At 43.7% G+C, this 26,864-nt stretch overlaps 1 protein-coding gene across 1 annotated transcript in view; it reads right to left on the bottom strand.

Moving 5' to 3' along the window:
- Window positions 1-3,641: 3,641 nt before the first annotated feature.
- ASMTL (acetylserotonin O-methyltransferase like) overlaps window positions 3,642-26,864 on the bottom strand; it is a 70,065-nt gene continuing 46,842 nt past the window's right edge. The window contains exons 11-14 of the mRNA XM_069761550.1: window positions 15,080-15,197; window positions 14,776-14,919; window positions 5,181-5,303; window positions 3,642-5,094 (exon numbers count right to left, since the gene is read on the bottom strand). Coding sequence (XP_069617651.1) covers window positions 4,889-5,094; window positions 5,181-5,303; window positions 14,776-14,919; window positions 15,080-15,197 — 591 coding nt within the window. The 3' untranslated portion in view covers window positions 3,642-4,888. The remainder of the gene's footprint in view (window positions 5,095-5,180; window positions 5,304-14,775; window positions 14,920-15,079; window positions 15,198-26,864) is intronic.

Below are 26,864 nucleotides of genomic sequence, written 5' to 3' on the forward strand. Positions count from 1 at the left end.
TAAAAGTGCCGTCGGCCCGTTTTGTGCACTTCTGAAAAGGAAAACCGCTAAAGAGACCAGTTTAGTCCAGAGTAACACTGCTGCCTCATTACAGTGAATGGACTTCTCAAGGGTTTCACCTGAATCATATCATTCAGAGATATAGATGGACACCCCAAAGTAAGTGCTCAGCGTACAGTTAGGAGACTATGTGAAAAATGTTTTTTTCTTTCTCACAAATCAACACTGCAAAATTCTGTGAAGCACCTGGAGTTTCAAGAATACCATACTTCTAGATAATTTCCTTAAGGGGTCTAGTTTCCAAAATGGGGCTATTTCAGGGGTTTTTCCACTGTTTACGCTAGGCACACCAGGAGCTCTCCAACCACGATACCCGTACACAAGTCCATCAAAGTCTGCGTTCCAAAAAGGCCCTTCGACCTTTCTGAGCCATGTCGTGCACCCAAATAGTAGTTTTCCCCCACTTATAGGATATCGGCGTACTCAGAAGAAATTGCACAACAATTTGAATGGTGCAATTTCTCCTGTTATCCTTGTGAAAATAAAAAAAGTGGCTAAAATAACATTTTTGTGGGAAAAAGTTAAATGTTCATTGTTTCCTTGCACATTGCAAAAATTCCTGTGGAGCACATGAAGGGTTCATGAACTTCTTGAATGTGATTTTGAGCACCCTGAGGGGTACAGTTTTTAGAAAGCTGTTAAATTTGGGTATTTTCTGTCATATAGACCCCTCAAAGTCACTTTAAATGGGATGTCATCTCTAAAAAAATGATTTTGTATATTTTGTTGGAAAAATGAGACAATCGCTGGTCACCATTTAACCCTTCCAACTTCCTAACAAAAAAAAATTATATGCTTCAAAAATTGTACTGATGTAGAGTAGACATATGGGAAATGTTACTTATTAACTATTTCATGTGATATAACTCCGATTTAATGGCATAAAAATTTAAAGTTTGAAAATTGCCAAATTTCCAATTTATTCAGAAAAAAACGCATGTCATATTGAAGAAATGTTACCATTATCATGAAGTACAATATATCACAAAAAAACAGTCTCAGAATGAGTGGGATCCATTGAAGCGTTCCAGAGTTATTACCACAAAGTGACACAGATCAGAATTGTAAAATTTGGCCTGGTTATAAAGGTGAAAACAGGCTTGGGAAGGGGTAAAGGGGTTAACCTTTTGAGGGCCGGGCAATTTTTCATTTTTGCACTTTTTTTTAATTTCCTCCTCTTCATCCGAAAGCCATAACCATTTTCTTTTCTGTCGACATAGTAGCTGTATAAGGAGTTGTTTTTTTGTGGATGTGTTGCACTTTTGAATGACACTATTTTGCTTTAAGTATGCAGAATAAACACGGAAAAAAATCAAGTGTGGTAAAATGGTGATAAAGATGCAATTCCAACATTGTTTTTTGCGTTTTGTTCCTCTGGAGTTCATTGTGCAGCAAAAATTATCTGGAAACTGGATTCTCAAGATCAAAGATCAGTCCAATTATGGTTTCCCAAGTTTGCTGAAAAAAATTTTTTTAGTTTGGTCGCCAAATCCTGAGATCTATATTATATTTACTGCTCTACTATTGGAGCTGTATGGGTACTTGTTTGTTTGCATAATGAACTTAGGCTCATGTTTTGAGCGATACCATTTTGGAGTAGATACAATGTGTTGATCACACTTTAATGTTTTTTTGTTGTTGGTTTTTTTTTATTTTATTTTTTTTAAGAACTTTCTCCTTATCTATATCTGAAACTAAACAACTCCCGCCCTCACTTTCTTAAAGAGACAGATCTAATTCTTATACATTACAGGTTGGTCCCCAAAAATACACAATACTGCCATTTTAATATTTTTTTTCTTGTTTCAGCATTTACAGATCACTTTTATTCTATATTTTATCTATACACCACACTTTTATAGACAGAACGATACCAAAACAGATGTTATGTCTTCATTTTTAAATGGGGAAAAAGGTAGGTGTCTAGAATTTTTATAAGATTTTTTAGCTTCCATAGGAGACTTGAACCTGTGATCTTCTGACAGCTTATACTATATGCCGTAATACCATAGTATTTTGCAGTATATAGCGCACCTTCTGAAGAGGGCCAAGATGGCAGTGAGTGAGGCCTTTAGGCCCTCAGCTGTCTGTCTTTAGAATCTATTATTTTTCCTTGTAGACTGGTAACTTTCTTCAAAATTGTAGTATGAATAAACAAGTTCCCTGTGAAATTGCTTTCAATAAGTTATTTTCAGAGAGAAGACTAGAAGGCCAGGGGCATTTGCTGAAGAATAAAACTCCTGTCTTATTTAATACTGACTAGTGATGAGCCAGCGTGCTCGTGTGCTAATAGGGTATCTTCGGCGTGCTCGAATACTATGTTCGAGTCACCGTGGCTGAATGTCTCGCGGCTGTTCGACAGCCATAACACATGCAGGGATTGCCTAACAAACAGGTTTAACCCCAGCGTGTATTGTAGCTGTCGAACAGCAGACATGGGGACTGGAGCATAGTATTCAACCATGCCGATATTCTATTAGCACATGAGCGTGCCCGGATAACACCTTATATAAGCATGTTCGCTCATCACTAATGTGGGCATAAGGTGCCACTTCAGTCTCTGTTTTGAAAGGTATCATATTGGAGACGTCAGCTCATGAGGCATCATTACTCGCAAAACAGAGACCTTCAGCTTGTGCGGTTTTGTGGCTGTAGTGGCGGCATGCTTCATCCTCTACGACAGGGGAATAAGTCAGTATGTTGTGGTTGCACTGGAGCTCAGAGGGGATCACAAACTGGAATGATGGGTGGTCCAGTGCGCAAATGTGATTTGTTGTACCAATTGGTCAGCCTTACCAACACTGTGCGGAGCCATAACATTTTTTTTATACAGGGAAAGAAAGGACATCTATGCTGTGTCAGCTATTAATGCGGGGGCGCTAAATGGTCAGTGACACTATGCTTAGCCACAGTAGAATACTATGGAGACATTATTCAATAGCTTCCCCATTGTATTCTAGGAAAAAGACAATGAATAAAACTGTATAAAATTGGTATAAACAGAAGACAAAGATTGACCCTTTCTTTCAGCTTATGAATAGTTGTCACTAATGAATTATGCTTCTACTTTAATTTTTCCCTTTATATTGTGTATGTTCTTTGCAATTAACGCATTGTCTCCTGGATCATTGCATGTATCCAATTTATGCTTTGTACACGTTACCCTTTCCATTATTTACCATTCTTTCACTAAGGGCTCATACTCACTTGCGTGAAATACGGCCGAGTCTCGCATGTTAAAACCCGGCTCTGCCGCCGGCACTCCAGAGCGGAGCATGTGGCCGCATAGCAATACATGGAGCTGCACGCTCCGCTCCCAAGTGCCGGCGGCAGAACCGGGTTTTAACATGCGAGACTCGGCCGGATTTCACGCAAGTGAGTATGAGCCCTAAAAGCTTACCCTGTATGTAACTCCTTTCTCATGTACAGCACCATGGAATTAATGGTGCTATATAAATAAATAATAATAATAAATAATGATAAAAGCTATCATCCACTTTAGATAAGAGGTGGATAAGCATTCTTTCGGCCCACAGATTGCTCTTCCCTCATACAAATGCATGAACAGCTCGGCCAGAAAATGACTCTTTATAGAAATTTATTTTCCCTTTTACCCTTAAAGAGATCTAAGAACATCATTAACATTAGACAAAAAAACAAAACAAAACATCTCTTCCCATTCAAGTCAGTATTTAGCAGAGGCACAAATGGTAACAACATCAGAGTCTCTTTGGACGGGCCAGATTCAGTTTTGTCTTTAGGCAGAAGTTGTCCCTACGTGTAAAGAGTGAAAGTGAATTTTTGCTATCACTACTTCCTTTAAATTATTTTTATTTTTTTTTCTAGGTCAATAACATAAATGCATAATGAAAAGAGGAGCAATCCAGCGTAGTGGTCTTCAATAAAATGTAAACTATTATTTACAGAAAAGCATAAATGGATAATCCATTGTCACAATCGCACCAGGGAGTTCTAGGCAAACGCGTTTCAGAGAGATCGTTAAGCATAGCAATGAATAATGATTTCCATCCGAAACGCGTTTGCCTATAATTCCCTGTTGCGATTGTGACAATGGATTATCGATTTATGCTTTTCTATAAATAAAAGTTTACATTTTATTGAACACCGCTACGCTGGATTGCTCCTTTTCTGAATACATTTCCATGTGGCACTGCGATCGTCTCCAAATGGGCGAGCTGACTTTTTTCCCTATTTTTCTATAAATGCATAATGGTATGTCCACAATGTATGGAAATGTTATGGGTTTTCTGTGCAAATTTGCAGATTATAAATCTTTGTAGTGGAGATTATATTTGAGCAAATCACATCCAAATGCTGCTTTTTTCTTTCCGAATAGAAACTGACCCGTGGTTAGGATTCTAAAATAGGAAGGAAATCAATTTCTGCAATGGATTTTCACAGCACATTTAACCTCTCACTGTAGAGGGGTACAATTTGCTAAAATATACATTAATAGCATAATCTACAGGCAGATTTTCCCATCCTGTGAGGACCTACCCTTAGACCAGGACTAATGTTGTACTTCACCACTCCATTTATTCCTCAGATGTATTCCACAAGTTTGAAAAGTCAATTTTAGGTCATTTTCACACGTCTGACATTCACAATCCGAGTGCAGACTGCGATGTCTAGACCGGCCGTAGGTCTCCAAATTCAACAGTCTCATAGGGCAAACTGTTGAGTTTGGGACAGGAGTCTCACCGACAGGCCTGACATTGTGGTCTGTACTTGGGCCGAGAATATGAGATTTGTGAAACTGGCCGTACTCAAATTATTTGACAATTAAAATTCATCCAGCCTGAAATAATTAACTTTTTACAGCTAAAATTGCATCTAGTAAATTGCCTGTACTCCTAATTTGTACACTATTAAATCCATGCTTTTCTAGAAGCTTCTTGTATTCTGTGCCGCTCCTCTGCTTTCCGTCACTCATGCTAAGAGATTGTAGTGGACCTCTTGGATCCTTTGTATCTTCATCGAGGACAATTTCTGCAATAAGCACGGCACTCCTACCTAAATAGAGTCAAAGAGTAATCGTGTAAATGGGCCATAGTGGATTATATCATTTTATTGCAAATGTACGGCCTACGTGCTTTTACCTGGACAGCAGGCTTCAGAGACCTTCTGTAAAAGATGGTTTAATTTTCCCTCTGGCAAATCATGCAATACTCTGGAGAGGATGAATAGGTCAGCCTCAGGGAGTGGGTCTTCCAGAAAGTTACCTATGGAAGTAGTTAGAACAAGAACGGTAAATGTAAGTAATAACAACAAATTCCAAATGCTGAAACATTTACCCAAGCCCTTCTATAAACACCAGTGGAGATAAAAAAAAAAGCGCTCAACGACAGAAAGAAACATTGGCAGCCGTTCTAGGCTAAAAAATGGTTATAGCGGTATGTTGCTTACTACGGTCAGTGTCTACCACTACGCTATGCTGCCCACCGAGGGGTGACAGTCACATAATACACATGAATTAGGGGCACTGTGCAGCATTTATGTTATCCTTCTAGACAAGGCAAAAAAGTATTACAACTTTTATATGTATACCCAAGTGTGCCTGAGCTGTATAAAACATGCAATGATTAATAGAACAATGGTGACACATGCACACGATTTCCAACATATTTCACATTTCCATTCTTCAGAAGTACCACTGAGGAATAAAGATCAGCTGATTTCAGCAACTTCATATTTCTGTATAACAGATAGTTCCCTTTTCCTTCTAACCATAGATGCTTACTGCGCACAAAGTGCACCAAATATCCACACAACCCCCATCACCGTGATACTTGTACATGAATATTTCCTTTCGGCAAGGTCAGCAGGACGGAGTCCATTCAGAACTAAAAGGGGTGGATAACTGTTTCTTAAATGTAGCAGTGCCCCATGTCAAATAAGAACCACATATAGTCACCTCCCGGCCCCCCTCATACTTACCTCACACAGTACAGTTTTGTCAGAGGCAAGTGTGGTTGCTGCAGCTACCAGCGGATGTTGATGGGCTACAGTGCTTGCCTAAACACTGTCACACGATCACGGGCACAGAGCGCCAACTTGACTGGTATAGCTCCAATCTGGGATGTATTTGGCATTTTTGTTTTACATGAGGCCCTGTTGCATTTAAAAAGGGGTTGTCCAAATAAAATCTGTTTATCTCAGACTTAAAATAAATAAAAAATTCCTGTTTTAATCCATATGCAAATGAGGTTCTAGTGCTACGGGAGTTGCGATCTTACCTACTGGACTGGCACCATTCCCAATACTCTGAGCACTTTGTTCCTTGAAGGTCCAATGTGACCATTAAAGTCGGTCAACAGCCGCTGATTGGCTGCAGCTTTAATACTTACATAAAAATTAGAACAAACACTGTTTATTCATGTAGCACACGGGGACAAATTGTAAAGGATTGGTCAGTGGTGGACACCTCTTTAAACTCTTAAGAATAGCACATTTTTTTTAGGTTTACGCTTTCACCCAACCCCCTCCTTATTCCAAAAATCATAACTTTTTTGATATTTCTACTGCCATAGCAATATGAGGTCAATTTTTTTTTTCCAGGATGAGTTTTGCATTTGATGGACACACTTCGTTTTTTCCCCATGTAAGGGCTGTCCCACACGTCCAGATAATTCCGGTACTGGAAAAAAATCGGTACCGGAATTATCCGTGTGCCGGTGCGTTTCTGTGGCACATCAGTGTGGCACACGTGCGGCACACGTGTGCCCACTGGGTACCACACGCTCCGTGCTGGGTACCACACGCACCAGCATCTGGTGCTGAAGCCGCGATTCATATCTTCCCTGCAGTAGCGTTTGCTGTAGAGAAGATATGAATAATCGTGTTTAAAATAAAGATCTATGTGCGCAACGCCCTCCAACCCCCTGTGCGCCCTCCGCTGTTCTTAAAATACTCACCCAGCTCCCTCGTTGGCTGTCGCTGCTTCCTGTCCTGGCCGCACCTTCTACTGTATGCGGTCACGTGGGGCCGCACATTCACAGTAATGAATATGCAGCTCCACCCCTATGGGAGGTGGAGCCGCATATTCATGACTGTAATCGGCGGCCCCACGTGACCGCATACAGTAGAAGATGCGGCCAGGACAGGAAGCAGTGACAGCCAACGAGGGAGCTGGGTGAGTATTTTCAGAACAGCGGGGGGCGCACAGGGGGTGGGGACATGGACCTTTATTTTATACATGAAAAACCACAAAAAAAATGGATTATTCATATCTTCTTTACAGCAAGCACTGCTGCACAGAAGATATGAATCGCGGATTCAGCACCATGTGGGGGGGACAGCGCTTACTGGAGCGCTGTCCCCTGCACGGCACACGGACTGCACACGGACAACGTCCGTGTGCGGTACGTGTTTTACACGGACCCATTGACTTTAATGGGTTCGTGTAATACGTGCGCTCCCACGAACACTGACATGTCTCCATGTTTGGCACACGGAGACACGGTCCGCAAAAAATCAATGACATCTGCACAGATGCATTGATTTTAATGCGTCTACGTGTGTCAGTGGCTCCGGTACGTGAGGAAACGGTCACCTCACGTACCGGAGCCAGTGACGTGTGAAACCGGCCTAAAACATACTGAAAACACATTGTTATTTGGGTTTTGCTTTGATGGCCTATTTGAGCCTATCCATTCAACTCCACTTTAGTGATAAATCTATGAAAATTTACAGCTATGGTCATTTCAATACACCAGTAATTTCCATGGAGAATAACCTCATGCATGACCACCTAACCCTAAGTCAGATACTTTATTGCTTAAAACAGCTCACAAAGTAGCTCTTTTCTCTCCAGACAGTACTCCTTAGGCCAGAACCATAGTTAAAGGCCACAGTTCGCCAAAACAGCTGTGTAGTCAGAGCAGAGCCGATGATTCCAGGAAGGCGTTATCTCGTACTCCAGGCTTCCTCGGGCTTCAGAACAGACTAGGAGTGTTATTATAGTTCTTGCCCTTCCAAACAGGACAAAATACCCTATAACAACATTGTAATGCTGTGAGAAACGTGAAGTTCCTAAACAGGCAACATCATCATTTACGCACAAAATAAGCCATACTCTTTACATTCATGTATTTATGACATTTACAGTTATTTCCGTATGTCTGCACCCACCACAGGTTGACAGGATTGCAGGAACAGATGCTACACTTTGTTTCGTAGTAACTCTAATTTGTACTTTTGCGCTTTTTGGGGTAAATTAAAATAATCCTTAGTATGATATTTGTGTAGATGCTTAATATATGTAGGCTTATGTTTATGGATGTTATACTAGGGCAATGACAAACAATGGCGAATTTGATTTACAACATGATTCAAAGTAAAACAGGTCTCTTTTTTTTCTGATGACAATAGATCAGGGAAAATAAAAACAGAAAAGGCACATTCGCTGTAATATACGCCATGATATATCCGCAAAAATAACAGGGATTAGAATTTTATATCTCTACTTAAAAACTTAAAGGGCCCGATTCAACAAAGCTTTTACACCAGAATTCTAAAAAAAGCATTGAAAAGTCACAAAACATTTGGCACAACATGAAGCTGCACTAAAATTTTGCAACTCAAGGCGTTCAAGCCATTTTCACACAGCTCTGACAAAGTAAGTGGAGCTTGGGAGGGACAGGGAATTGGTAACCCACGCTTGTCAAATACATGACGAGAGGTGACGTTTATTACTCCACAAATCTTACTCTAGTCTCAGACAGGAGTAAGGGTACCGTCACACAGTGGCATTTTGATCGCTACGACGGCACGATTTGTGACGTTCCAGCGATATATCCGTGACGTTCCAGCGATCTCGCTGTGTCTGACACGCTCCTGCGATCAGGGACCCCGCTGAGAATCGTACGTCGTAGCAGATCGCTTGAAACTTTCTTTCGTCGTCTAGTGTCCCGCTGTGGCGGCATGATCGCATGGTGTAACAAAGGTGTGAATGATATTGTATACGATGTGCACATAGTAACCAACGGCTTCTACATCGCACATACAGTGGGGCAAAAAAGTATTTAGTCAGTCAGCAATAGTGCAAGTTCCACCACTTAAAAAGATGAGAGGCGTCTGTAATTTACATCATAGGTAGACCTCAAATATGGGAGACAAACTGAGTAAAAAAAATCCAGAAAATCACATTGTCTGTTTTTTTAACATTTTATTTGCATATTATGGTGGAAAATAAGTATTTGGTCAGAAACAAACAATGAAGATTTCTGGCTCTCACAGACCTGTAACTTCTTCTTTAAGAGTCTCCTCTTTCCTCCACTCATTACCTGTAGTAATGGCACCTGTTTAAACTTGTTATCAGTATAAAAAGACACCTGTGCACACCCTCAAACAGTCTGACTCCAAACTCCACTATGGTGAAGACCAAAGAGCTGTCAAAGGACACCAGAAACAAAATTGTAGCCCTGCACCAGGCTGGGAAGACTGAATCTGCAATAGCCAACCAGCTTGGAGTGAAGAAATCAACAGTGGGAGCAATAATTAGAAAATGGAAGACATACAAGACCACTGATAATCTCCCTCGATCTGGGGCTCCACGCAAAATCCCACCCCGTGGGGTCAGAATGATCACAAGAACGGTGAGCAAGAATCCCAGAACCACGCGGGGGGACCTAGTGAATGAACTGCAGAGAGCTGGGACCAATGTAACAAGGCCTACCATAAGTAACACACTACGCCACCATGGACTCAGATCCTGCAGTGCCAGACATGTCCCACTGCTTAAGCCAGTACATGTCCGGGCCCGTCTGAAGTTTGCTAGAGAGCATTTGGATGATCCAGATGAGTTTTGGGAGAATGTCCTATGGTCTGATGAAACCAAACTGGAACTGTTTGGTAGAAACACAACTTGTCGTCTTTGGAGGAAAAAGAATACTGAGTTGCATCCATCAAACACCATACCTACTGTAAAGCATGGTGGTGGAAACATCATGCTTTGGGGCTGTTTCTCTGCAAAGGGGCCAGGACGACTGATCCGGGTACATGAAAGAATGAATGGGGCCATGTATCGTGAGATTTTGAGTGCAAACCTCCTTCCATCAGCAAGGGCATTGAAGATGAAACGTGGCTGGGTCTTTCAACATGACAATGATCCAAAGCACACCGCCAGGGCAACGAAGGAGTGGCTTCGTAAGAAGCATTTCAAGGTCCTGGAGTGGCCTAGCCAGTCTCCAGATCTCAACCCAATAGAAAACCTTTGGAGGGAGTTGAAAGTCCGTGTTGCCAAGCGAAAAGCCAAAAACATCACTGCTCTAGAGGAGATCTGCATGGAGGAATGGGCCAACATACCAACAACAGTGTGTGGCAACCTTGTGAAGACTTACAGAAAACGTTTGACCTCTGTCATTGCCAACAAAGGATATATTACAAAGTATTGAGATGAAATTTTGTTTCTGACCAAATACTTATTTTCCACCATAATATGCAAAAAAAATGTTAAAAAAACAGACAATGTGATTTTCTGGATTTTTTTTTCACAGTTTGTCTCCCATAGTTGAGGTCTACCTATGATGTAAATTACAGACGCCTCTCATCTTTTTAAGTGGTGGAACTTGCACTATTGCTGACTGACTAAATACTTTTTTGCCCCACTGTACGTCATGAAATTATCGCTCCAGCGTCGTACATTGCAAAGTGTGACAGCAGTCTATGACGCTGGAGCGATATTGTTACGATGCTGGAGCGTCACGGATTGTGCCGTTGTAGCGATCAAAATGCCACTGTGTGACGGTACCCTTAGACTTGTGGCAAGGCGTACAGAAAGGCTCTCGCCACTTGTCAGACGATCCCGGATCATTAACAGGTATGCACTTCTCAGCTTCAGAGAAGAAATTTACACCACCATCAGCCAGTTAGTGTCAAGCTCCTACAGGTAGACCCCCTGCTGATACCATGCGGTCTAACTGCTTTGTTGAGTCAGCTATGATTTCATAAGGAGAATATGAACTTATTATATGTACTAGCTATACACTGGTTACATTTTCGAGATCTCTGGAAAGGACCGAAAGCCAGGGTCTCGATTAGTTCCATCACCCAGGGTGGGGAGGTACATAGAATGGCTAGAAGGAGCCAGGTAGCAACGCACATGTTTGGTCTCCAAGCATAAAGCGAGTCCCGGCCGGACCCGATGGCACCAGAATCTCCACCCTATGACCTTCTGTTGTGAATTTATGATCTTTTATAGGTTTTGGGAGAGGCACTTACAAGCCTCCAGGGAAGGGTGATAAAGACCTTCCAGGGGCGGAAAAAGGTGTGACCAGCCAAGGGGATAAGGCATGTGTAAGGTCATGTGGTCTCCGTTATACTTGCTGTTCAGTAACGTGCTTTGAAGGAACTAGGAAGCAGGTAACTCATGCCCCCTGCGGCCCAGCGCACACTTGGTCGAATATCAAACCGGTAATGGACATGATCCATTTTCTCATATCTTTTGTACTTCAACTGTATTTGCATATCTGACCATTGTATATGTATTATCATTGTGCATAGTGTATCGTCTAGTGTGCCCTTAAGGTGGTTAAATATCTAATTTAACATGGGCTGCTCTTTTATTTTGATTCACCAATCCATACGTCCGTATTCTCGGTTTAACTTTCAATGCTGCCGGGGCTGGTTTCTGGCCCTATATAATCCAGTTAACGGATTATAATGAGGAAATGGAGGCAATCCTATACATCTGATCAGGGGCTGTTTCACTGGTGCTAGTGAAAGGAGCCTCTCAGAGTTGGGGGCGAGTCTGGTGCCACATCAGTGATTGCATGGGTCACATCTTCTCACTCCCTGTGCACTCCCTGTGCCTCCCTGGGTCCGTGCAGACAGGGGGTGTCTGTGTAAAATTGTACTAAGATAATCTTGCGTGTCAAGAGGGGGTGCAGAACGTCACGTTGGTGAAAGTGGGGAGCCCGCACTACGTGATCCTTCTGATTGTTATAGTGACGTCAGGCAGAGTGGTGAGGTGCGGGTTCATCACAGTGGTTATAAAGCACTGGGCATGTGCCGTATACAGTGGAAAGCAGCTATCAAACATTACCTAGAAAGAAGGGGAGACACCAAGCGCAATACAGTTTTATTTGGTGGAGAAATTGGTCTAGGTAAGAGTTAAAGGAATTGCTCATTTTTAGTGGTTATTTAACCCACAACTGAGGAATCAAGGTGTGACAACTGAAGCAGCAGTTTCAGGTTGGGAGATCCCGTCATGTAGAACAATTGGTGGAAGATGGGTGTAAACTTCAAAACTTGTTGAAAATAAACAGCATGATCTAATACCTCATCAACTCTTCTGGATTTCTTGAATCTAGAACATCAGCATAGACCACCACTCCCATCCTCCACCAATAATACATTACCTAGATGAGGTTATCATACTGAGTAAATGGAATCATAATAACACAACAAGTAACATTTAGGTTTATGTGTACAGACCAAAACACAACATATCATCAAACGTGAGGTGATCTGTGGAGCAGCTTGCTACTCACCTCACTCTGAGGGTCCACCACTCAGGACCCATGCATGTGGCTCCACAGCTGTTGGAAGCTGCATATACCGTATATACTCAGGTATAAGCCGAGATTTTCAGCCCAAAAAAATGGGCTGAAAGTGCCCCTCTCAGCTTACACTCGAGTCATGGAAGGTGGGGGGGGGTGTCGGCGGGTGAGGGGGAGCGACGCCTGTCAAATACTCACCTGCTCCCAGCGCAGTCCCTGCATGTCCCACGGTCTTCGGGCGCGGCAGCTTCTTCCCCTGTTCAGCGGTCACTGGTACCGCTCATTAAAGTAATAAATATGGACTTCACTCCCATAGGGGTGGAGCCGCATATTCATTACTGTAATGAGCGGTACCATGTGACCGCTCACTACAGGAAGAAGCTGCCACTCCTGGAGACGTGGGACATGCAGGGACCGCGTCAGGAGCGCCGGGAGCAGGCGAGTATGTCATATTCACCTTTCCGCGTTCCACCGCTGCCCCATCTTCCCCGTCCTCTGCAGTGACTGTTCAGGTCAGAGGGCGCGATGACGTATTAGTGTGCGCGCCGCCCTCTGCCTGAACAGTCAGTGCGGAGTGACGGGACGCTGAGGAGCAGCGACGAGACGAGAGTATGTCTTTTTTTTTTTTTTGTGCAGCAGCAGCATTACATGTGGCACAATGCTATATGGAGTATTATAAGGCCATAAGGAACTGCATGGAGCATTATATGGGGCATTACATGGGGCCATAAATAACTGCATGGAGCATTATATGGAGCATCTATGGGGCCATAACTGCATGGAGCATCTATGGGGCCATAACTGCATGGAGCATTATATGGGGCATCTATGGGGCCACAAAGAACTGCATGGAGCATTATATTGAGCATCTATGGGGCCATAAAGAACTGCATGGAGCATTATATGGGGCATCTATGGGGCCATAATGAACTGTATGGAGCATTATATGGGGCAAATATCTTTATGGAGCATCTTATGGGGCCATAATCAACATTTGTGCACCATTATATTGGGCAAATGTGTCTATGAAGCATCTTATGAGGCCATTATTAATCTTTATGCAAACTTTATGGAGCATTATATGGAGCTCCTGATTCAATATGGATATTCAAAAACACAACCTACTGATGTCTCAATTAATTTTAATTTTATTGGTATCTATTTTTATTTTTGACATTTACCGGTAGCTGCTGCATTTTGCACCCTAGGCTTATACTCGAGTCATTAAGTTTTCCCAGTTTTTTGTTGCAAAATTAGGGGGGTCGGCTTATACTCGAGTATATACGGTACTTATATGCACTTGTGGTATCAGCAATCACGGCATTACTAAAATGTACCCCTAAGGCCAAACCACATGATGGATAGCCAACACTTGGACAGGGGTCATATCACCAGGAAATATTTTTGATAGAAATCAACAGTAAGGCTAGGGTCACATTGCGTTAGGGCAGTCCGTTTAGCACATAGCGCTACGGACTGCGCTAACGCAATGTCCCAAAGGGGATCGCGTTAGCCGATCCCGCTAGCGCAGATCCCCAATGTGGGCACATCGCTAGCGCATGCCCAATGTGGGCGTTCGACATTTCAGGCTATGGCGGCGTTAACGGACTACGTTACACTGCGTTATGCCGTGGTGTAACGTAGTCCGTTAAACGCGGTCACATAACGCAATTTGACCCTAGCCTAAATATATTTAAAAGAGGTTGGCGACCTACAAAAGGTTGGGGACCTCTTCTTTATTGTATGCCAGGTAATGCTGATATTACAGAAATGGGAATAATTCTTAAGAATATCTTCTATCCATGTCTTTCATGGCTAGAAAACGCAACCATTAATGTTAATGGTGATGTTCACATGTCCATGTTTTTTGTTGATCAAAAACAGACAGGTCTCTGATTTTTGTTTTTAGAATCAAAGATCAAAATTACAAATACAAGTCAATGAGTCTGTGAAAATCATGGACAGCATCAGTGTACAGTCAATGCGCTGCCTGTGATTAACATTGCAATATATAGGAGGAGCTTTGTAATTTATGTATTTGTAAATGTGAAAATCACTGATGGAAAACTGATGTTTTTTTTTTCAAACATGAAAAATCATTGCTGTCCGAATAAGGCCTAAGCACTCCGCTAACGTCAGTCAATTAGATGAGCCTCAGAGCAGGACGTGGATGTCTCGGTGTAGGTAATGTTACCTGAGGTGAACGTCACACGACTGGAATCCCATCCATCAGGCTGGAACTTGGAACTATGTGCAATAACTTCAGGAAGGTCGAGTACATTAACTTTCATTTCTGGGTATGTTTGGACCAGTTCACGAGCAAGCGCACCGGTGCAGCCTGAAGACAAAAAGAGATAGGACACAAAACAGAATCAAAGTAAAGGTCATGGCTACGGGTAGATTTCCAAACTTACAGCCATATAAAAAGCACATCATGGCAGCCAGCTTGCAGGCATAGATTCATAAGACAGAAAAAAATGCAGATCACCAATTCATACCTCCTAAATCACAAGCGGAGCTGTACTTCGAAAGGTCAAATGCAGTCACTATATCTCCTGCAGCGATTCTCAGTGTACAGTGAACTACCCGCATGAAGCGCTCCTTGAATTCAGGTCCCTTTTGGTAAGAAGAAAATCAAGATTCAGCGGCAGATAACCAAATGGCATTGTGCTACCTGTAACAAATTATTTTTGATCATCCACCAGGCAATGCATGGTTATCTTTAAAGGGCATCTCGTGCGAGAACATCAGGCGATTATTTCACATCAAGATGAAGTCTCGTTCAGCAGCTGCTAGACAAGATCATTCTCCACCATTACATTTAGCCCTTCATCCGAGCTCACAACATGAACAAGCGGACCCCCCACATAGCATCTAAATCTAACAGGGAATTTCACGAGCAGCATTCTTATCTAGCCCTTTCTTGTCCATTCATAGACTAGGTAATGTTAGTCAGCACTAACCATCCTGCCCTCCATGTTATCATAGATGCACCATGATGACTAAAGTAGTTTTCCAGATTGAGGACCTTACCAAACCATCTCACCTTCCTAGATGTTCACAAGCATGACTGTTCTGTGGTTTAAATATCTGACATTAGAATAGCTGTAGATATAATGCGGACACAGATGAGGAGTTACTTGGGTCTACTCTATGTGCCTTCAGTGATCCTCTAAACCCAATAAAAAAATAATTACACGTGTATTTCTAAGAAGTAAGGGAGTGAGGTTGTGTAAAATGCCAAGTCAGCGCAAGGAAACTTGTCAGCTAGGGGATGCTCCTCTGAGAATTTAAAAGTGCAAATAGGCTCTTCAGAGAAAAAGAGGACAGGAACTCTAGCATCAAGGACTGCTTATTCCAATAGGGAGCACTAGAGTTTCTGTGTTCATCCTCACTTTAGAGCCTATTGGCATATTCAGGCTATATATGACAATTGTAAAGTTAATATAGCCATTGTGCCCAGATTCCACATTTGGCTGTCCATTTATTAACACAATTTGAGAGCTGCCATCTCTGATTTCTAAGAACATTCTCCATAGAGAAGTCACACATCCACCCAACCGGCTTTGATGAACCAGCACAGATGATGTTGATGTTCTGTTCATCCAGTCTGTATCTTCTTATGTAGAGAAGACGGATACTTCTATGAATGCCACAAACAGGCAGCAGATATGTTCATGAAGAGGGCACAAAAGATTTTGACTTACATGATTCTTATTACATGATACTTTCGTTCGTGGGAAAACCCCTTTAAATGTGACCGGCTTCCTCTGACTGTAGACACGTCGCACATCTGCCGCCGGGATCAGCCGAATGATTCACTGCACCTGCGCGTAATTCGCTCAGGCAAAGTAAATCAGACGGCCGCCATCTTTGTGCAGTCAGATAGCGGGTGGTCACATTAAAACTGCACATGCGCTCCTCCTATACAAAGATGGCGGCAGTCAGTAAATCATTCGTCTGGTCCCGGCGGCGGCATGTTGGCGACGGTGTTCCGCTGGTGGTACCGCGCAAGAGGCTGTGTGAGAGTGTGTGGTGCGTATGGCGTATAGCGTGTGTGCGTATGTGTGTGTGTGAGAGACGGTGTTCCGCTGGTGGTACCGTATAATAGGTTGGTACCAGCAGCAGTTTCCATATTGAGACACCCATCACTTGGGTGTCCCAATATGGCGGTCGGTGAACTTACTCCGCTTGGAATTCTGGGATACGGTGACATCCGTACAGAACAGGAAATGAAAACATTACAAGGCAATTATATAAATCGATTGTGGTAATCCTAATTGACCTAAAATGGGAAAGGTTTTATCTGATTTAATTCCAGATAAAAACATGCATGTGTGTCTTTTTATATAGTGTATGTAAACTTCTGGTTTCAACTGTATACCACACAAAACAGATAACATTTGCCACATGTCTACTTTACATGAGCATCAATGTTGAATTTTTTTTTAGGAAGTTAGAAGGGTTAACTGTTAATCGTCAATTTTTCATTTTTCAAAGAAAAATTTACAAAACTAATTATTTTAGGAACCACATCACATTTGAAGTGATATTGAAGGGCCAATGTGTCAGAAAGCACACAAAAGTAAAATCGTTTTAAAAACCGTACCCCTTAAAGTGCTCAAAACCACATCCAGGAAGTTTATTAATCCGTCTGGTACTTTACAGGAAATGAAGCAATGTGGAAGGAAAAAAATAAAAATGTCACTTTTTCCCACAAAAAAATGTTTTTGCTCCAAAGTTTTCATTTTCATAAGGGTAACAAGACAAAATGGGCCACACAACTTGTCCCGAGTACACAGATACCCTAAATGTGGAAAACTACTGTTTGTGTGCATGGCAGGACTCGGAAGGGGAGGTGCACAGTTTGACTTTTAGAGAGCACCGATTAGAAATTACACTGATAGAAGCCTTAGACCATGCTCCGGGCATGGTGTAAGTAGGCCTCCATAGCTGACAGTTCAGGTGTCAAATAAATAAGGCAGCACACTGCAGCGCTAGAACATGCAAACATGAAACACGAAAATTGAACTGCATTACTGCACTAGAAATATGAAAAATGAAAGCGTTTAGCGCATAAAAATGGCCAATTTTATGTGTACCTGGTAGCCACTTTACGGCATCTCTCTTATACCAGGTCCTAAACTTGCCTTTCCTCGCTGAGAATAAACGTCTCCATCTAAATGGGTACCTGTGAAACCTCTTCTTAGACTAAAATTCTCTCTCTATTATTATATTATTGGCCATTTTTATGCGCTTAACGCTCTCATTTTTCATATTTTTCATATTTCTAGTGCAGTAATGCAGTTCAATTTTCGTGTTTCATGTTTGCATGTTCTAGCGCTGCAGTGTGCTGCCTTATTTATTTGACTATATATGAGTTGGCGACTTTAGGTTCAGCACCTGTTCACACTTAGTCTATGTTTGGATGTGACGGTCAGTCTTTTGAAATTGAAATGACAGTTCAGGTGGTCATCATGTGACTTCCGGATGTCAAAGCAACCACGAGGCCCCCACGATGACATTACGGGGGCGCTATCGTTTAGGAGAGGGAGCCTCCTCCCTTTTTCTGCCTTCTAAATGTTGCGATCACTATTAATCACAGCATTTAAGGGGTTAAAAAGCCAAAGGCGGTGCGGACACCGGTCCTCGCAGTGACCGCCGGGTCTTGGCTATCACTTAAGCCCAGATCCCGGTGGCGATCATGCGGGCAATGTTCCTCTGCCCGCACGATCGCCAGGAACAAGTAAGGCTACGTTCACATTTGCATTGTTGGGCGTTGCGTCGGCGACGCAATGCACAACGCATGCAAAAACGCATTGTTTTGTGACGCATGCGTCCATTTTTGGCTTGATTTTGGATGCAAAAAAAATGCAACATGCAGCGTCCTCTGCGCCCTGACGCGTACGCCAAAAATGACGCATGCGTCACAAAACGCAAGACAACGCATGTCCATGCGCCCCCATGTTAAATATAGGGGCGCATGACGCATGCATCGCTATGCGTCGCCGAACCTGCGCCCGACGCAACGGAAATGTGAACGTAGCCTTACATGCAAAATAGAATGTACCGGTACGTCCTATGTTGGGAAGGGACACGCAGGCGCGGGGACTTGAACATATTATTCGAGCATGACAAAGACACTGTTCGCACCAGAGCATGGTCGGATAACATTTTATCCAAGCAAGTTTGCTCATCTCAAGAGGGAACGTGCTCTGTAGAGTGAGAAATCACACATCTCTACCTAGCATCTAATGTACAAGTGGAGAACACCAGGAGAACATTACCTGCCTGACTGCACTATGCATGTGTATAGTTTATGGTGGAGGAGGGATATTTCTATAGGGCTGTTTTTAAGAATTCAGCCTCTGCCCCTTAGTTCCAGTGAAGGGAAATCTCAATACTTTAGCATAATGAGTCATTTCAGACAATTGTAGCTTCTAACATTGTGGGAACTGTTTGGAGAAGGTCCTTTTCTGTGCCAAGCATGTCTGTGTCCCAGTGCACAAAGCAAGATCCCTAAAAACATGGTTAGGAGAGTCTGGTGTGGAAGAACTTGGCAGAGCCCTGACCTCAACCCTATTGATCACCTTTGGGATAAACTAAAATGGATGATTCCACTCTTGGCCCTGTCATCCAACATCAATGTCTCATCTCCAAAATGCTTTACTGTTACAGCTGGAAATGAGAAATCAGCTCCATAGTAATGCCTATGGATGTAGAATGGGAGGGCATCAAAGCTCCTGTAGGTGTGATGTGTAAGAGTCTCAATGCTTTTGTTTATATAGAGAGAAAATGTAAGTCTTTCGTTCTTGTATAGTGCAAATAGTCTCTTCAGAGAGGAAGAGGACTAGAACTCTAGTGCCACCTATTGGAAGTAGCAATCCGAACTTTCAATGTCGACCCTTTAACGAGCCTTGTCACATGACTTAGCATAAAAGCCAAACCAGAATCTCAATTTGCAGACAACTTCTTGGTTCTTGTATAGTAAAATATAGGTAAATTTTCCAGCAAAACTCGAAACTTACAAGGGTTCCTTGAGCGCTCTCTTGTGGCACAAGTTCATAGTGCAATCAGAATAAAGCAGAATAATGCACATTTACATTCTCTAACATTTAACACTACGCTGGAAATGTGCAAACAAGCAACTGAATGGAATAATCTGGACTCCAAATGTGAAACTGCAATCATTTCACTGACTGGTCATGCAATAGAATATGCATGGAACTAATGTAACTCCGACATTCTGAACATGTGTGGTCCTTCCTTGGGCTACCATAGTGAAAAATATTACAATATAGTACATGCAATATAGTAATATATATCCTGCTACCAACTTCTTCCTTAAAATAATTATTATACAGGGAATTGAGGCGATTCATATGAAAAAGCAGGACTTAAGTCTTGCTAAAATGGTAACATTTTTATCAATTTGTAATGAAAATGGACTGTTATCTGAATTTTCTGATGGAGAGATTAGCTAACTGTCAAGAGTAGGGTTGAGCGAAACGGGTCGAACATTTTCAAAAGTCGCCGACTTTTGATAAAGTCGGGTTTCATGAAACCCGATCCGACCCCTATGCGGTGTCGGCCATGCGGTACGCGACTTTCGCGCCAAAGTCGCGTTTCAATGACGCGAAAAGCGCCATTTCTCAGCCAATGAAGGTAAACGCAGAGTGTGGGCAGCGTGATGACATAGGTCCTGGTCCCCACCATCTTAGAGAAGGGCATTGCAGTGATTGGCTTGCTGTCCGCGGCGTCACAGGGGCTATAAAGGGGCGTTCCCGCCGACCGCCATGTTACTGCTGCTGATCTGAGCTTAGGGAGAGGTTGCTGCCGCTTCGTCAGAAGCAGGGATAGCGTTAGGCAGGGTCCATTAACCACCAAACCGCTTGTGCTGTAGCGATTTGCACTGTCCAACACCACCTTCGGTGTGCAGGGACAGTGGAAGCTACATTTTTTTTTTTTTCCCCTCAGCGCTGTAGCTCATTGGGCTGCCCTAGAAGGCTCCCTGATAGCTGCATTGCTGTGTGTACGCCGCTGTGCAAACCAACTGCTTTTTTCAAAGCACAAATCCTCTTGTTCCTTCCTTTCTGCACAGCTATCTTGTTTGTTTGTCCACACTTTTTATTTAATTTGTGCATCAGTCCACTCCTTATTGCTGCCTGCCATACCTGGCTGAGATTACTGCAGGGAGATAGCAATTGAAGGACAGTTCCTTTTTTTTTTTTTTTTTTGTTGTGGGAGATTAAGATTGGCATTTCTGCTAGAGTGCCATCCCTGTCTGTGTCATCTCTCACTCAGTGGGCCATAGAAAGCCTATTTATTTTTTTGCTTGATTTGGGTTCCAAAATCTACCTGAAAAAAATCAATAAATCAATCAGTGGGAGAAAAATATTGGCCTTTGGGCTTGTGTGCCAGTCCTAAGCGTGCCATCTCTCTCTCTCAGATAGTGGGCCATAGAAAGCCTATTTATTATTTTTTTTTATTGGGTTTATAAATTTTCCCTGGAAAAAAAAAAAAAAAAAGTGGGAGATTAATATTGGCCTCTGGGCTTGTGTGCCAGTCCTGAGCGTGCCATCTCTCTCACAAATAGTGGGCCATAGAAAGCCTATTTATTTTTTTGCTTGATTTGGGTTCCAAAATCTACCTGAAAAAATCAATAAATCAATCAGTGGGAGAAAAATATTGGCCTTTGGGCTTGTGTGCCAGTCCTAAGCGTGCCATCTCTCTTTCTCAGATAGTGGGCCATAGAAAGCCTATTTATTATTTTTTTTATTGGGTTTATAAATTTTCCCTGGAAAAAAAAAAAAAAAGTGGGAGATTAATATTGGCCTCTGGGCTTGTGTGCCAGTCCTGAGCGTGCCATCTCTCTCACAAATAGTGGGCCATAGAAAGCCTATTTATTTTTTTGGTTGATTTGGGTTCTAAATTCTACCTGAAAAAATCACTTAATCAATCAGTGGGAGATAAGTATTGGCCTCTGGGCTTGTGTGCCACTCCTGACTCCTGTGTGCGTCCTCTCTCACTCAGTGGGCCCTAGAAAGCCTATTTTTTTTTTTTTTTTCTAAATTCTCCCTGAAAAAATCATTTTATTTTATTTGGTTTCTAAATTATTCCTGAAAAAAATCATTTTTTTTGTATTTTTTTTTTCTAAAGTCTCCCTGAAAAAAAAAAAAAAAAAACAAATCAGTGGGAGATTAATATTGCCCTTTCTGCTTGTGTGCCAGTCTTGACTCCTGGGTGTGCCATCTCTCTCTCTCCAATTGTGGGCCATAGAAAGCCTATTAATTTTTTTGCTTGATTTGGGTTCCAAAATCTACCTGAAAAAATCACTTAATCAATCAGTGGGAGATAAATATTTGCCTCTGGGCTTGTGTGCCACTCCTGACTCCTGTGTGCGTCCTCTCTCACTCAGTGTGCCCTAGAAAGCCTATTTTTTGTTTTCTTTGTTTTCTAAATTCTCCCTGAAAAAATCATTTTATTTTATTTGGTTTCAAAATTATTCCTGAAAAAAATCATTTTTTTTTTTCTAAAGTCTCCTTTTTAAAAAAAAAAAAAATCAGTGGGAGATTAATATTAACATTTGCGCTTCAGTGACAGTCCTGCGTGTGTGGCATCTCTCTCATTTGTTGCCACCAACAACAGAGTGTGTAACATTGTGCCTGATTTTCGTTGTGGTCTCACCCACCTGTAAAGGGGTAGCTAAATCATACTGAAGTTATAGCTCACCGTGTAAGTTGTGTGACAGCAACAAATACCGTTAGTTTGGTAACGTTTTTAAAACAATGAGGAAGTCTGGTGGAAGAGGTCGTGGCCGGGGGCGTTCATTGTCAGCTGGTAATGAGGGTAGTGGTAGTGGTGGAGCATCAGGTGGTCGTGGGAAAAAAAATATTGCACCTAAGTCTGGAGCTGTGGAGCCAGGTTCGTCGTCTGGCTACACAAGGCCTCGAACGCTCCCTTTTCTGGGAGTAGGAAAACCGCTTTTAAAGCCGGAGCAGCAAGAGCAAGTTTTGGCTTATCTTGCTGACTCAGCCTCTAGCTCTTTTGCCTCCTCTCGTGAAACTGGTAAAAGTAAAAGCAGCGCGTCATTACTGGATGTTCACGGTCAGGGACAAGTCGCTTCCTTGTCCTCTTCAGCAAAAACAACAACAGAGAAGAATGCAGCAGGCGACACAACGGGTTACTCCATGGAGCTCTTTACACATACCGTCCCTGGCTTAGAAAGTGAAGCAGTTAACAGTCCATGCCCATTACAAGTTGAATCTGACATGGAGTGCACTGATGCACAGCCACAGCCAGACTACTATGCTGGTCCTTTGACTCAGACCACAACATTGCCCTCGCAGGGTGCTGATCAAGAATCAGACCCTGATGAGACTATGTTGCCCCATCACGAACGCTATACCACCGACCGACAAGGTGACACAGACGAAGTTGCACACGAGCTACAAGAAGAGGTAATAGATGACCCAGTTCTTGACCCCGATTGGCAGCCATTGGTGGAACAGGGTGCAGGCGGCAGCAGTTCTGAAGCGGAGGAGGAGGGGTCGCAGCAGGCATCAACATCGCAACAGGTTCCATCTGCCGGGCCCGTATCTTGCCCAAAACGCGTAGCAAAGTCAAAACCTGTTGGAGGACAGCGTGGCCATCCGGTTAAAGCTCAGTCTGCAATGCCTGAAAAGGTATCCGATGCTAGAAAGAGTGCAGTCTGGCATTTTTTTAAACAACATCCATTTGATCAGCGCAAAGTCATCTGTCAAAAATGTTCAACTACCTTAAGCAGAGGGCAGAATCTGAAAAGTCTCAATACAAGTTGCATGCATAGACATTTAACCACCATGCATTTGCAAGCTTGGACTAACTACCAAACGTCCCTTAAGGTTGTAGCACCCTCGGCCAATGAAGCTAGTCATCAACGCAACATCCCTTCCGGCAGTGTAGGGCCAACATTTTCTGCACCACCTGCAGTATCTGTGCAGGTTTCTTTGCCAGGCCAAAGCAGTCAGGGTCAGGGAATCACCAGTTTCGTAGTAGGAAACACTGCATCTAGGGCACCGGCGGCAACAATACCATCTCCCACCGTCTCTCAGTCTGCCATGTCCACCGGCACCCCCGCTAGTTCCACGATCTCCAGCTCTCCAGTCCAGCTCACCCTACATGAGACTATGGTTAGAAAAAGGAAGTACTTAGCCTCGCATCCGCGTACACAGGGTTTGAACGCCCACATAGCTAGACTAATCTCGTTAGAGATGATGCCCTACCGGTTAGTTGAAAGCGAAGCTTTCAAAGCCCTGATGGACTACGCTGTACCACGCTACGAGCTACCCAGTCGACACTTTTTTTCCAGAAAAGCCATCCCAGCCCTCCACCAGCATGTTAAAGAGCGCATCGTCCATGCACTCAGGCAATCTGTGAGCACAAAGGTGCACCTGACAACAGATGCATGGACCAGTAGGCATGGCCAGGGACGTTACGTGTCCATCACGGCACACTGGGTAAATGTGGTGGATGCAGGGTCCACAGGGGACAGCAAGTTTGGGACAGTTCTGCCTAGCCCACGGTCTAGGAAACAGTTGGCTGTAGCCGTTCGCACCCCCTCCTCCTCCTCCTCGTCCTCCTGCAGAAGCGAGACCTCGTCCACAGACCGCAGTCGCACAACCACTCCATCCGCAGCTGCCAATGTTGCACACCAGGTCTCCCATTATGGGGCAGCTACTGGCAAACGTCAGCAGGCTGTATTGGCTATGAAGTGTTTGGGCGACAACAGACACACCGCTGAAGTTCTGTCCGAGTTCTTGCAGAAAGAAACGCAGTCGTGGCTGGGCACTGTAGATCTTGAGGCAGGCAAGGTAGTGAGTGATAACGGAAGGAATTTCATGGCTGCCATCTCCATTGGCCAACTGAAACACATTCCTTGCCTCGCTCACACCTTAAACCTGGTGGTGCAGTGCTTCCTGAAAAGTTATCCGGGGTTATCCGACCTGCTCCTCAAAGTGCGTGGACTTTGCTCACATATCCGCCGTTCGCCCGTACACTCCAGCCGTATGCAGACCTATCAGCGTTCTTTGAACCTTCCCCAGCATCGCCTAATCATAGACGTTGCAACAAGGTGGAACTCAACACTGCACATGCTTCAGAGACTGTGTGAACAGAGGCGGGCTGTTATGTTTTTGTGGGAGGATACACATACACGGGCAGGCAGTAGGATGGCAGACATGGAGTTGTCAGGTGTGCAGTGGTCGAAGATTCAAGACATGTGTCAAGTCCTTCAGTGTTTTGAGGAATGCACACGGCTGGTTAGTGCAGACAACGCCATAATAAGCATGAGCATCCCCCTAATGCGTCTGCTGATGCAAAGTTTGACGCACATAAAGGATCAGGCGTCTGCAGCTGAGGAAGAGGAAAGCCTTGATGACAGTCAGCCATTGTCTGGCCAGGGCAGTGTACAGGACGAGGTAGCGGGCGAAGAGGAGGACGAGGAGGATGATGGGGATGATTATATTTTTAATGAGGAAGCTTTTCCGGGGCCACTGGAAATTGGTGGCGCGGCAAGGCCGGGTTCTGGTTTTTTGAAGGACACAAGTGACGTGGATTTGCCTGAAACTGCCCCTCAACCAAGCACAACCGCAGATTTGAGAACTGGAACTTTGGCCCACATGGCGGATTATGCCTTACGTATCCTCAAAAGGGACACACGCACAACTAAAATGATGAATGATGACGATTACTGGTTGGCCTGCCTCCTTGATCCTCGCTATAAAGGCAAATTGCAAAATATAATGCCACATGAGAACTTGGAACTAATATTAGCAACCAAACAATCAACTCTTGTTGACCGTTTGCTTCTGGCATTCCCTGCACACAGCGCCCGTGATCGTTCTCACACGAGCTGCAGGGGCCAGCAGACCAGAGGAGTTAGAGGGGCAGAAATCAGAAGTGGCGTTGGCCAGAGGGGTTTTCTGACCAGGTTGTGGAGTGATTTTGCTATGACCGCAGACAGGACAGGTACTGCAGCATCAATTCAAAGTGACAGGAGACAACATTTGTCCAGTATGGTTACAAACTATTTTTCATCCCTTATCGATGTTCTCCCTCAACCGTCATTCCCATTTGATTACTGGGCATCAAAATTAGACACCTGGCCAGAATTGGCAGAATATGCATTGCAGGAGCTTGCTTGCCCGGCAGCTAGTGTCCTATCAGAAAGAGTATTCAGTGCTGCAGGTTCAATACTAACAGAAAAAAGGACTCGTCTGGCTACCCAAAATGTAGATGATCTAACCTTCATTAAAATGAACCACAACTGGATTTCGAAATCTTTTGCCCCACCTTGCCCGGCTGACACCTAGCTTTCCTATGAAAAGGTCTTGCCTGTGGACTATTCTGAATGCCTTTTCCAATCTCGTAATTTTCTGCACCTGATTGTCCAGCATACGACATGTTTACACCTCACTAAATGGCCAAACTCCCCACACGGGGCCGTGGTATCGACACTTGGCGGCAGCACCCGTGAGAGTGCACTTTGTCTGAAGAGGTGGGTGAGCCCGCTTTTGGTCGACGGCACTGCCACTGGGTCCCTCCTAGTACAATAAAGTGTCTCTGGCGGTGGTGGTGCGCACCCAACGTCAGACACACCGTTGTAATATGAGGGGCCCTGGGCCTGTACCGCCGGCCACAAGACAGTTCCCCCCCCCTCAGCTCAAACAGTGCTCTACCACTTGCAAAATTATCTCACAGCTCCACCAATGTTTAGTCTATGCGCTGACATCCTTCAATGCCTGCCACTGACAATACCATTGTATTGACATTTTTGTTATGTTAGGCCTTCGATGCCTGTCTGTGGTCACTCCTTCCACTAGGCCTCCACTGACCACACCACTGCTGCCCGTGTACCCCTGGAACCAATTTAAAATTGCCTACAGCCATGTGTTATTATTTTAGGCCTTCGATGCCTGTCTGCGGTCACTCCTTCCACTAGGCCTCCACTGACCACACCACTACTGCCCGTGTACCCCTGGAACCAATTTAAAATTGCCTACAGCCATGTGTTATTATTTTAGGCCTTCGATGCCTGTCTGCGGTCACTCCTTCCACTAGGCCTCCACTGACCACACCACTGCTGCCCGTGTACCCCTGGAACCAATTTAAAATTGCCTACAGCCATGTGTTATTATTTTAGGCCTTCGATGCCTGTCTGCGGTCACTCCTTCCACTAGGCCTCCACTGACCACACCACTGCTGCCCGTGTACCCCTGGAACCAATTTAAAATTGCCTACAGC

Source organism: Ranitomeya imitator, chromosome 3, assembly GCF_032444005.1.
Source record: "Ranitomeya imitator isolate aRanImi1 chromosome 3, aRanImi1.pri, whole genome shotgun sequence".
NCBI classification, from domain to species: domain Eukaryota; kingdom Metazoa; phylum Chordata; class Amphibia; order Anura; family Dendrobatidae; genus Ranitomeya; species Ranitomeya imitator.